This window comes from Tursiops truncatus, chromosome 12 (genome assembly GCF_011762595.2).
Source record: "Tursiops truncatus isolate mTurTru1 chromosome 12, mTurTru1.mat.Y, whole genome shotgun sequence".
In the NCBI taxonomy this organism is placed as follows: domain Eukaryota; kingdom Metazoa; phylum Chordata; class Mammalia; order Artiodactyla; family Delphinidae; genus Tursiops; species Tursiops truncatus.
Window position 1 is genome coordinate 22,688,908 of NC_047045.1, and position 12,579 is coordinate 22,701,486.

Sequence of the window (12,579 nt, forward strand, 5' to 3'; positions counted from 1 at the left end):
AAAAATCAAAATGTGGACTGTTAGGAAAAGAATTTTCAGATGGCTAGGGATTAGGGCCAGAGCAGCAAGAACATCTGAAGTTTACTGAAATAAGTTCTACAGCCAAAACAGGCATGTCCCCATCAAAAATATGGAGAGATACGAGTGTTTAAAAAAATAAATAAAAATGTAAATCCAACTTAAATAGATCAATTTATCCTCATTTTCATAAAGCGATAGCTGGTTAATTAGGACAAACACATTTATCTAAAGGAACCCAGCAGTGATATGCATGTATACAGTAAACAACCTCACAAACATGAAAGACTATGCTTTCTTTTCACCGAAGAGACCATTCCGCTCCCAGAAAGATTAGTTACGAATATGCCTGAAATAAAATGAGAGTGTTACCAAATCATGAGCGTATGACACACGCTTTTAAATGGGCAGCTAACGTTCTTGAAAGGAATGCTTTAACGATGGTTATAAATGATGTACTGCTTAAAGTAAAACATAATACTAAATACTATACTTGATTACAAATTACATCCAGTCCACATAAGTTGAATGCATACCATACTTTAATAATCAAGACAATCCCGCTGTTTTTCTCGAGTGTGTTTCATAGAACCCGTATATAACAATATTGCTGTGTTTTTAGGCATTTTTACATTTAAGGGCCCAAAATATATCATGTTCACAAAACATTACCGTCTGTGAATGTCAACCAGTTTTTGATATATATTCCTTCAGAAACACGCTACCCTGGTCATACACACTAATCTACATCACTGAAAATAACCAAAGAGGGTATTTCACAAGCAGAGTCTCATCCCTACATAGAAGTTCTAATTGCCCTGGAAACCTGTAGGTCAAGTTCTCAACCTTTGAAAACGAGCAGAAATGTTCCAGCACAGGCACTGTAGCCATGTATTTGGGCTTTGTATTTATACATTATTTTGTATATTTATACATATTTATAGCATTACATTTGAGACCTAAAGGTGGCCACACACAAGTAAGCTAAGTCCCATATCAAAAATAAAATGAAAAAGGAATTGAAGAGATTTTGTAATTCCAATAGCACAGACTTCAGAAACTGAATGCTTAGATATAACTCCTACATTTCTCTTTAACTAAGAGGTCATTGCCATGCTTACGGCTTTGAGGCAGTAGTCTATGTATCAGTGTGTCATTAATCAAAGAGTGCACTTACTACCATGAACTTGAGTCTGATGTCATAGCATTAACTTTGCCTTTCCCCCAAAGAATCATTTGCTCTTGAAGTAATAGGCTTTTAAGGCACATTTTAACAAAAACCCATCATATACCCAGCTTAAAAATGGAAGCTCCACCTGGTTATAATAACATATATACCTAAGTAATGTGTGATTTACCAGATAGGTAAATGTCTCTATCTTGAGGATAAAGTCACTTTAGAAAAGTGATTCTTTATTTGCTTATCCAAAAAGAAACGCTGTGTAAAAATATTAAAGAATAGATTTATAAGAATAACTTCCATGTACCATGTTGGCAAAGGTCTAACAGGTTATAGGTCTGAAAATTAGGAAAAAGACTTCCCTGGAACCCTGGCTTCCTACCCACCTGTGTTTCTGAGTAGGAATCATGAGGAAGGGAGTTAGGGCACCTTCATGATTTTTAGAGATTTCCTTCCAAAATGCACAGACCCTTGGGAGGGCTCAAACCTTAAACCCCAATCAGCTACCATCTTAAATTACAGTTACCAGCCTCAAAGGAATAGGACTTGGGAAAATGATGGAAGGGGAGAGGATGGAAAGAAGCTGCAGATAGTAGTGGGATAGCTTCAAGAACAAGTTGCTTTAGGAACCTGATCCATTTTTGCTAGGATCAGCATTGCTATCCCTATGAGGCTCTGCTAAAAACATTTTCTAATACCTGCCAACATGCTTTACTTAGGGCACTGACCCTTGGGATGGATCTAGAATAATCTACTTGGAATGGTTTGGGATGGGGGTAGATTTAGAATCTATTAACTTGCTGTTGGCCTCAAGTAAACATAAGTGGAAGAATTTCATAGAAACAGACACAAAGCTAACTGTAATGCCTCCCCTGGCCATCCTTTTCCACTGACCTTTAGAGGTTTTCAGGATGGCTATTTAGCCATGCAGAACACGCTGCCGGAGAGCCGAGCTCTAGTTCAATCATAAGGTGGGAACAGGCAGAGTCCACAAGGCACACTGTCACAGGTGAGAGGGAGACTCAGAGGGGACAAATGTGCCCATCAGGATTCAGCTCTGTGGCAGAGAACTGAGATATTACCTGTGGTCGTGGAGCAATGCAAAAAAAAACAACAACAAAAAAACTGGTCCTAAATAAACATTTGCAATGTTGCACAGTAAGAGGCTCATTCCACAGGGGCCAAACATTGTATAGGACATATTTTAAAATCTGCAGTGGCCAATCACCTACATTTGGGAAACCATGTGGCCTCTGATGTTATTACTTTAGCCTGAGTGGCAGGTACAGAAAAGCCTCCAGAAACCCTGCAATTTAGTGACATTCTGATTTCTCTCCATTGATCGGCACCATTTTGGAAATCTGGTCCCAAAGGTTCTAAAGAACAGTAATGCAGCAAAAGGAAATAACCTCTCTGTATAAAATGATTATAGAGATGTGTGTTGAGGTAAAGAGTTTTGTAAAAAGGGTCGACTAGGGAAGCACTGTCACGGCTATAGAAATTTTTAGATAAGTTTGGTGCTAATATTATTCTATAAAACTTCTATTTATGTCAGTTATAAACAGGGGACAGTTCTTATTGCTCCTGAAGCTTGCTGCCCCAATCTGTTCCTCCACTGAAAAATGTTTTTTCTCAACAATTGGTAGCAAAGATTCCCAAATTTATAAAAAGTCATTGCCAACGCATCACTTTTTGATTACTTTCTGACTGCCCTATAGATATGGACTCGGTATGCATGTCCTAGACACCAAGGACAGAAGAGAGCCTAGAAAAGTTGTTTTATCAAAGTTTAGTTCAATGAGGGAAAAAAAATAAACATGAAAAAGTGCAAAATATATACAGTTCCTGGCAGTTCTCACACAGGATTTTTTCTGACTACAGACCATAAAAGTTTACATCTGTGTAATGAAGTTACAGTAGATTTCACTTCATTGTTAATATACGTTTTTGCTTCAAAGTGCTTACTTTATTTAAAAAAAAGAGAAGATCAAGTGGGTGGCAGGAATTTTTTTTTTACAGCAAATATATGTCGTGTGTCCCCATCTCCTTCTTCCTCTTCCTTTAGTGCAACACAGAGCAGCAGCCTCATTGAAAGGTCTGATTTTCAAAAGATGTTCCTGAAACCTCACCTACAGCAGCACCCTAGGCGTCCCGTTAGGGGTGGCTCCTTTTTTCTTCTGCAGCCTATTCTGAACCTTTCGTGATTTCACCACTTTCATTCTCACCTCAAAAACTTCATGGATGGCCTTCCGGAAGCAATGAAAATTATAGTCAATCAGCCCTGGAGAAGAAAACAAAAATATTTATAGAGGTGCCGCCTAGAAATAATCTCTTTTCATGGCAGCTATGGCGAAGACAAGCCAGTAGGGGGCGGTAGAGGAGCAGGCTTAACATAAGATCTCTAGATTTCTCTAGGAGGTGTGCAGCTGGGCTTCAGGAATTGCAGGCAAAGTCTTGTGAATATATATATTTTTACTAACGAAAGGTTCCAGAGTATATACCACATTTTCAAAGGTGTCTATGACCCAAAAAGTTTGAAGAACCAATTGAACTGCCTTTTTAAAAAATCTTTCAGAATTAAGGATTGTAAGAACAATTAAGATATATCTTCAGTGAAATACTTATTAGTATTTTTTCCCCAAAAGGTATTATTAAACTGACTCTGAGTGGAGGCAGACCCTGACTTGGAATATAGCTGAGATCTCAAGGTCACAGAGCCGTTGTCATAAGCCCTGGGGAAAACAAAGTTCCTGATTTTATTTTATTTTATTTTATTTATTTATTTATTTTGCGGTACGCGGGCCTCTCACCGTTGTGGCCTCTCCCGTTGCGGAGCACAGGCTCCGGACACGCAAGCTCAGCGGCCATGGCTCACAGGCCCAGCCGCTCCGCGGCATGTGGGATCTTCCCGGACCGGGGCACGAACCCGTGTCCCCTGTATCGGCAGGCGGACTCTCAACCACTGCGCCACCAGGGAAGCCCAGTGCCTAATTTTAGAGTGGTTATCATCACCTCAGGTGAACTCTGAGCTCAGGAATTCAACAACCAATGACACTCTCAGTTTTTCAATATTAAGTAAATTTTAAATGGAGAATAATAGTGGAGAATCTTCTTGTATTTTCAGAAATTAATAGAATTTTGTAGAATTGATACAAAATAGAATAAAATATAATCTAAGTCTTGAGCACATTTCTCATCACCACCACTAACTTGTAAAGTGTTGAGAGCAGCATTACGTTTATACCAATTAGGATAAGGCAGTGGGTTCCATTTACTATCTTTAAATTTATTAAAATAACTAGACCCAAAATTATTTGCATCCACTCAGGTGATGCTTCCAGAGTACCCCCCCCCCCCCAAAAAAAAGAATTGTTTTCCAGACAAGAAGAGAAATGCTTCAAAGCAGTCATGTAACCAACCACAAGTATGCTGGAAGAAACACCATCTCAGCTTCCAGGAGCAGGAAACTCTCTGAGTGGCGCCCTCTGCTGCTTCTGCAGTGATAGTGACCACAGTGCAATAAAACTAGGAGACAATTTCCTCAAGAAAAGACCAGTGAGGCAAGAGGGAGAAAGTAATAAGAAATAAGCAAGCCCAGGTATGGGCATCTCTTCTCTGCCTGAAGCTTTCTTTGGTACACAGACAGGTACCAGGGCTATGGAAATAAACGTTTCTGAGGGTATCCCTCACACAAAGAGACATGGGAGTTGGTGGACAAATGTGGAAGTCTTGCATGCCCAATGGGGGTGATTCCAAATTTCTTGCACACAGTTTCTCCGAGATTCCCCCAGCATGAGTGAGCATACAGCTCCCACTGTGGATGGCTTTTCTACCTCCCTTGTCTATTTCCCCACTTCCTCACTTTTATTTCTTGGAACCATCTTCCAAACAAAGCATGAACTTCAAAAAAAGAAAGAAACATGGAGCACAGAAATGATTTTATTTAGTGGGAGTTTGGATAAGAGATGTGAGAACCACCTCAAAATTCTCTGCTTATGTGTGCAACCAACTGCCTTAGGCAGAAAGCTTAGCTAGAGGACTTTGGCTCAATTAGAATTCAACCTGGGAAATTTCAGATCCAGCCTACTGATGATTCCTGACAAATCTCAATTTATTCATGGTGCACATTTAAAATGTAACAGTAGGGGCTTCCCTGGTGGCGCAGTGGTTGGGAATCCACCTGCCAATGCAGGGGACACGGGTTCGAGCCCTGGTCCGGGAGGATCCCACATGCCGCGGAGCAGCTAAGCCCGTGCACCACAACTACTGAGCCTGCGCTCTAGAGCCCGCGAGCCACAACTACTGAAGCCCGTGCACCTAGAGCCCGCGCTCCACAACAAGAGAAGCCACTGCAATGAGAAGCTCACGCACTGCAACAAAGACCCAACACAGCCAAAAATAAATAAATAAATTTATAAAAAAATAAAAATAAATAAAATAAAATGTAACAGTAATCTTGCTGCATTTGGAGCTTTAAAAGTGAAAATTCACGACTGAGGTTTTTAAAGGAAGTGCCTACAAAGAGTTTGCTGTTTATTTCAACTCTTTCATAAAATACAGTTGAAAGTACAGGAACAGGGCTTCCCTGGAAGCACAGCGGTTAAGAATCCGTCTGCCAATGCAGGAGACACAGGTTCAAGCCCTGGTCCGGGAAGAACCCACATGCCGTGGAGCAACTAAGCCTGTGAGCCACAACTACTGAGCCCATGTGCCACAACAACTGAAGCCCGTGTGCCTAGAGCCCATGCTCTGCAACAAGAGAAGCCACCACAATGAGAAGCCCACGCACCGCAAAGAAGAGTAGCCCCCGCTCGCCCCAACTAGAGAAAAGCCCGTATGCGGCAACGAAGACCCAACACAGCCCAAAATAAATAAATAAATTTATTAAAAAAAAGAAAATACAGGAACAGAGACATGAACAGAACAAGCACTATCTTCAGCACCATACGCAGTTATGGGATGGTCCTACATCCTTCTCTTGGTTCAGTGATTCTCAATCATAGCTGCATATTAAAAGCATCCAGAGAACTTTTTAAAAATTAACAAACCCCAGGTTCCTCTCCCAGGAATTCTGTTCTAATTGTTCTGTGGCAGGCCTCAATGGCCATATTTTTTAACCACCTCCCTTCCCAAGGTGCCTACGATGCGCAGCTAAGACCAAGAATCCCACTTCCGCTTTCTATCCTCCTCTTTCTGCCAAAGCAGTCAGAAATCATCCACGAAAACAGAGAGAGACCAACATCAGGACAAGTCAACCAACAAGGGTTGATTATCAGCACCAGCAGGACTCAACACTTGAGATTAAAGCAGCAAAAACAAATGGAACCACTCCATGCATATGTAAAGCGTCAAGCTCTTTCTAAAGCTAAGGTGATCAACTTAATGCATTTGCCTGGGACTTTCCCAGTTGCAGCCCTGAAGGTCCCCTGTTTCAGGAACCCTCACCTCTGTCCCAGGCAAATGGAGATTGGTTAGTCACCCTAAAAAGCAAACAAGTTTAACTTCATGGGGTTAAACCTTGTCTGCCTATTTATCTCTCTTATCACATTAAAACAAATACTCAGGTTTCTAATGAGTTCAATAAATTTTACAAAATCCGCCTATCTTCAGAGATGATCCTCCCTAGGTGGTTTAACAATAAGTTGCCCAAGATCCACATGAGAAATTCCTGCTTAAATTAACTCACACGACCATAGATGGACATTAAAATTAGTGGGCAAAGTGTGAGGAGAAAGAGGATTTGCATAGTTTGAAAGTATTTATTCACTACAAAGTGAAAAGTAGGAACTCTCCAGGGGAAAGACCTGGTAGACCCTATCTTAACTAAATCAAGGTCAGCATCGCCAGTAATAAGCCAAACTAACGTCATAAACATATGATACACTAAGGACACAATATCATTTCTGTGTGGTATTCTGGCCAAATTGCATAATCTCATTCCAATTGTGCGAAAATATCAGACAAACCCAATTTGAGGAACGTTGTACAAAATAATTGATGAGTACTCTTCAAAAGTGTCAGGGTCATGAAAGACCATCACAGATTGGAGGAGACTAGGAGAAGTAATAACTAAATCAATTTGGGATCCTGGAACAGAAAAAAAAAGGTATTTTTGGAAAAACTCGTGAAATTTGAATAAGGTCTGTAAGTTTTATTAATATTGATAGTATTATACTGATGTTAATTCCCTAGCTTTGATTACTGTACTACAGTACGTAACATGTTAACATTTCGGGAAGCTGGATGAGTATATATAAACTACGTATTATTTTTGCAACTTTTCTATTAAGTCTAAAATCAGTTCAAAATAAACAAGCTCTCAAGGTTGATGTTATTGTAACCTAAATTTTAGGACCTGTCATCACCCTAGATGGTTTGGGGTCTATAGTTGTACTATTTGCATTACTTTTACTTTCCTTAGTTTCCAAAATCAACACAAAATATTAATCACCAAATATAAATTCTAGAAATATCTTTAACCAAGGGAATATATGTATAATGGTTTAAAACACAATACACAGAACTGATTCCATACAGGGAGAAGCCTAGAAATCTTTAGCCCAGACTGCTATACACTGGTGGTATGACCATAGGAGAAAGTCACTTCTATTTCCTGGGTCTGGGTAAAATCATCAGTAACTGAGAGAGTGAAACACAGGATGGTCCTGTCTATCTTCAAAATTCCATGAATCCATTATATAATCTGTTCTTAGTTTCAGCGAGATGAAAGTGAAAAGTAAAAGATTACCACCATTTAATTAAAAGTTTTGAGGGCCAAGGACATAACAGGCAATTTGGCTGGTAATAGTAAATACATGAAAAAAATACACGACTTCACTAAGAAGCAGAAAAAATGTAAATTTGTTTTCAATTATCAGTGTTTAATGCTAATACCCAATATTAATGAGAATAAAGCAAAATGGACACACTCATATTCTCTTAGTAGCATAAACCTGTAAAAACTTTCTGAAGGACATTTTGGTAACATGCATTAGAAGCTACCAAAATGTATTGATCTAAGTAATTCCATTTGTTGAAGTATTTCCTGAGGAAATAACCAAAGATGTACACAAATATTTAGTGGAAAGAAGGTCATTATGGATTATTTATAACATCAAAATCTAGAAACAACACACATTTCTAACAATAGAAGAAACTAATCGTTAAAATGATGTGGTTAAAAAAAGATTTAATGAATTGGAAAGATGTCTGTAATAATTTAAGTGAAGGTTATAAAGTAGTATTTATTATATAATCCCATATATAGAGATATCTATGAAAAAACTGGAAAGTTATACAGAAAATATCAAGAGTGATTATGTGAGTGAGAAGCTTATCAATAATTATTTTTTTTGCTTATTTATTATATCTAAATTTTCTAAATGAATCTATTACTCTGTAACAAAAAGAAGTAATAAAAATCTAAATCATGGGCTTCCCTGGTGGCGCAGTGGTTGAGAGTCCGCCTGCCGATGCAGGGGACACGGGTTCATGCCCCGGTCCGGGAGGATCCCGCGTGCCGCGGAGCGGCTGGGCCCGTGAGCCATGGCCGCTGAACCTGCGCGTCCGGAGCCTGTGCTCCGCAACGGGAGAGGCCACAACGGTGAGAGGCCCGCGTACCGCAAACAAACAAACAAACAAACAAACAAACAAACAAATAAATAAATAAATAAATAAATCATGTTTTCAGGCTCAATGAATTAAGAAGATTTTAATGATATCAATAAGTGAAAACAACAGGATAGAAAATTATATAGGCAATATGGCATCACTTTTGTTGGAGGAAAGGAAGGAAAGAAGGGATGAAGGGAAGGAGGGAGGGAGAAAAGGAAGGAGAAAAAAAATCCCAGAAATTTAACACGGAGTTTAGCTCTAGATGGTGAAACTGACTTTTTTATACTTTCCTAAGTTTTCAAAGTATTTTTATAATGAACATGTATTGCATATAAGAAGAAAGGCTATTTCAGAAAATGTTACTATTGCCACTTTGTTGGGAATTTAGGGTAAATCATCCCCTAATCACTAGCAAGAATCCCTAGCTACATCAGTAAACTGATATTTCCCAGTTTACATAGTGGTGCCCGGCAGGGCGGGGGAATATGAGTATCTTTATGAGGGTTAATTGCTTTTGTTTCCAAATAAAACTAAATTTGGTCCTAAAAAGATATTTGGTGATGTTATTAAATATATTCATATCTCCCTGTTTTGAAATCACGATGCTGTCCCTGTGTTTTAGGACTAAAGAATGGACAAGGGCTGAACAGAAGTTAAATAACATCTAGCTTTAATGCTGTATGAGTTTCATCCTTTACACGGGGAGGACAAGTGGTCACAAGGTCCCTAATACCTTCTAGGGGTGTGGACCAAGAGGGAGGCCTTGGCACCCCCTGTAGGCTAGGGGACCTCCCCGGGGTAAGAGATCTACAGCCTGGCAACAACGCCCCAGCTGGCTCTGCTCCCAGAAAAGCTCAAGCCCCTCCCTGGGAGGATGGTGCGGTTCCACTACCACCTCACGGCAGCTGCATCACTAGAGGGCAGGCTGGTTCACAGATCCCAAAACCCCAGGACGTCGGGAGGAGCCAAAGGGCCCTGTGACTACAGTCTGGAAGCTTCCCAAGGCACACTGCTGTCCACCTGCATTCAACGTCTGAATGGAAATGCTTCATTTAAATCACACAAAAAATTACCTTTTCTTTCAAAGCTTTCCTCTCTGACAAAGCAAACGAGAGCCAGGAACTTGGTCACCTCTTTTAAATAAAGAACTGTTGTGTTATTCAGCTTTATAATGGCTGTTGATTCCTTGTCATAAGGGGTTCCTGCTCCATCTTCTTTGAGACTAAATGGGGAAAGAAACCAAAACATATTTGACCATTGAGAAAGAACTTCAGTTTGTAACCCAGCGACGGAGACCCGCTTTCACAAAGAGAACGATAATCATAATGACAGGGAGTTTACACTTACAGTGCCTTTCGGCTAAAGATCTCAGAAACCCCCGTTCACAAGAACGTACACAGCGTATGACAGTCACTTTCCTACTGACACACTGAGTGTGGTGTGTCAGCTGGGCAACTCTCCAGGCACCTGAGGAACACAGGTGAGGGATGGAGGTCAGTTCTTCTCCCCTCCGTGGCCCACAAGGGCTTCCAGTTTTCTCTCGTGACAGAATAACCAGGCTGCCCAAAGCACAGCCTGATGAAAGACCAAGAAGGGGTGAAGAACTGATCCAAAATAAAGCAGCCTGAAGAGAAACGGCAGCAAAATGCTGGGCTAGATCCTGGATCCAGCAAAAAACTGCTATGAAAGATAGAATTGGGACCTTTGGTAAAATTTGAAAATGGACTCTATACTAGATAAGAGTAATGCAGATATGTTAAATAAGTTTAATTTGAAAGTTAAAACTGTGATCCTACAAGAAAACATCCTTGTTATAGGACATGATTCCTATAGAATCATGTTACAAATTCCTCCCAATTAGTTCAGCAAAAACAAACACGTTCAGTCATCCCTCACTATGGGGGCGGGGGGGGGTGCTTGGTTCCAGGATTTCCCCCAGCAGATACCAAAATCTGCAGATGCTCAAGTCTCTTATATAAAACGACACAGTATGGGCTTCCCTGGTGGCGCAGTGGTTGAGAGTCCGCCTGCCGATGCAGGGGACACAGGTTTGTGCCCCGGTCCGGGAAGATCCCACATGCCGCGGAGCGGCTAGGCCCGTGAGCCATGGCCGGAGCCTGTGCTCCGCAACGGGAGAGGCCACAACAATGAGAGGCCCGCGTCCCGCAAAAAAAAAAAAAAAAAAAGACACAGTATTCACATATAACCTACACACATCCTTCCATATACTTCTTTTTTTTTTAACATCTTTATTGGAGTATAATTGCTCTACAATGGTGTGTTAGTTTCTGCTTTATAACAAAGTGAATCAGCTACACATATACACCCATATCTCCTCCCTCTTGCGTCTCCCTCCCACCCTCCCTATCCCACCCCTCTAGGTGGTCACAAAGCACAGAGCTAATCTCCCTGTGCTATGCGGCTGCTTCCCACTAGCTATCTATTTTACATTTGGTAGTGTATATATGTCCATGCCACTCTCTCACTTCGTCCCAGTTTACCCTTCCCCCTCCCCGGGTCCTCAAGTCCATTTTCTACGTCTGCGTCTTTATTCCTGTCTTGCCCCTAGGTTCTTCAGAACCTTTTTTTTTTTTTTTTTTAGATTCCATATATATGTGTTAGCATACGGTATTTATGTTTCTCTTTCTGACTTACTTCACTCTGTATGACAGTCTCTAGGTCCATCCACCTCACTACAAACAACTCAATTTCGTTTCTTTTTATAGCTGGCTAATATTCCATTGTATATATGTGCCACATCTTCTTTATCCATTCATCTGTCAATGCACACTTAGGTTGCTTCCATGTCCTGGCTATTCTAAGTAGAGCTGCAATGAACATTGTGGTACATGACTCTTTTTAAATTATGGTTTTCTCATGGTATATGCCCAGTAGTGGCATTGCTGGGTCGTATGATAGTTCTATCTTTAGTTTTTTAAGGAACCTCCATACTGTTGTCCATAGTGGCTGTATCAATTTACATTCCCACCAACAGTGCTAGAGGATTCCCTTTTCTCCACACCCTCTCCAGCATTTATTGTTCGTAGATTTTTTGATGATGGCCATTCTGACAGGTGTGAAGTGATACCTCATTGTAGTTTTGATTTGCATTTCTCTAGTGATGAGTGATGTTGAGCATCCTTTCATGTGTTTGTTGGCAATCTGTATATCTTCTTTGGAGAAATGTCTATTTAGGTCTTCTGCCCATTTTTGGATTGGGTTGTTTCTTTTTTTGATATTGAGCTGCATGAGCTGCTTGTAAATTTTGGAGATTAAGCCTTTGTCAGTTGCTTCATTTGCAAATATTTTCTCCCATTCTGAGGGTTGTCTTTTCGTCTTATTTATGGTTTCCTTTGCTGTGCAAAAGCTTTTAACTTTCATTAGGTCCCATTTGTTTATTCTTGTTTTTATTTCCATTTCTCTAGGAGGTGGGTCAAAAAGGATCCTGCTGTGATTTATGTCATAGAGTGTTCTGCCTATGTTTTCCCCTAAGAGTTTAATAGTGTCTGGTCTTACATTTAGGTCTTTTATCCATTTTGAGTTAATTTTTGTGTATGGTGTTAGGGAGCATTCTAATTTCATTCTTTTACATGTAGCTGTCCAGTTTCCCCAGCACCACTTATTGAAGAGGCTGTCTTTTCTCCATTGTATATTCTTGCATCCTTTATCAAAAATAAAATGACCATATGTGTGTGGGTTTATCTCTGGGCTTTCTATCCTGTCCCATTGATCTATATTTCTGTTTTTGTGCCAGTACCATACTGTCT

General features: G+C 40.2%; 1 protein-coding gene across 2 annotated transcripts in view; it reads right to left on the bottom strand.

The window, feature by feature from the left end:
• Positions 1-542: 542 nt before the first annotated feature.
• Positions 543-12,579, bottom strand: part of RRAGD (Ras related GTP binding D) — a 38,643-nt gene continuing 26,606 nt past the window's right edge. For both annotated transcript variants that reach the window (XM_033867557.2, XM_033867558.2), the window contains exons 6-7: positions 9,886-10,034; positions 543-3,479 (exon numbers count right to left, since the gene is read on the bottom strand). In XM_033867557.2, the coding sequence (XP_033723448.1) occupies positions 3,328-3,479; positions 9,886-10,034 (301 nt within the window). In that variant the 3' untranslated portion in view covers positions 543-3,327. The remainder of the gene's footprint in view (positions 3,480-9,885; positions 10,035-12,579) is intronic.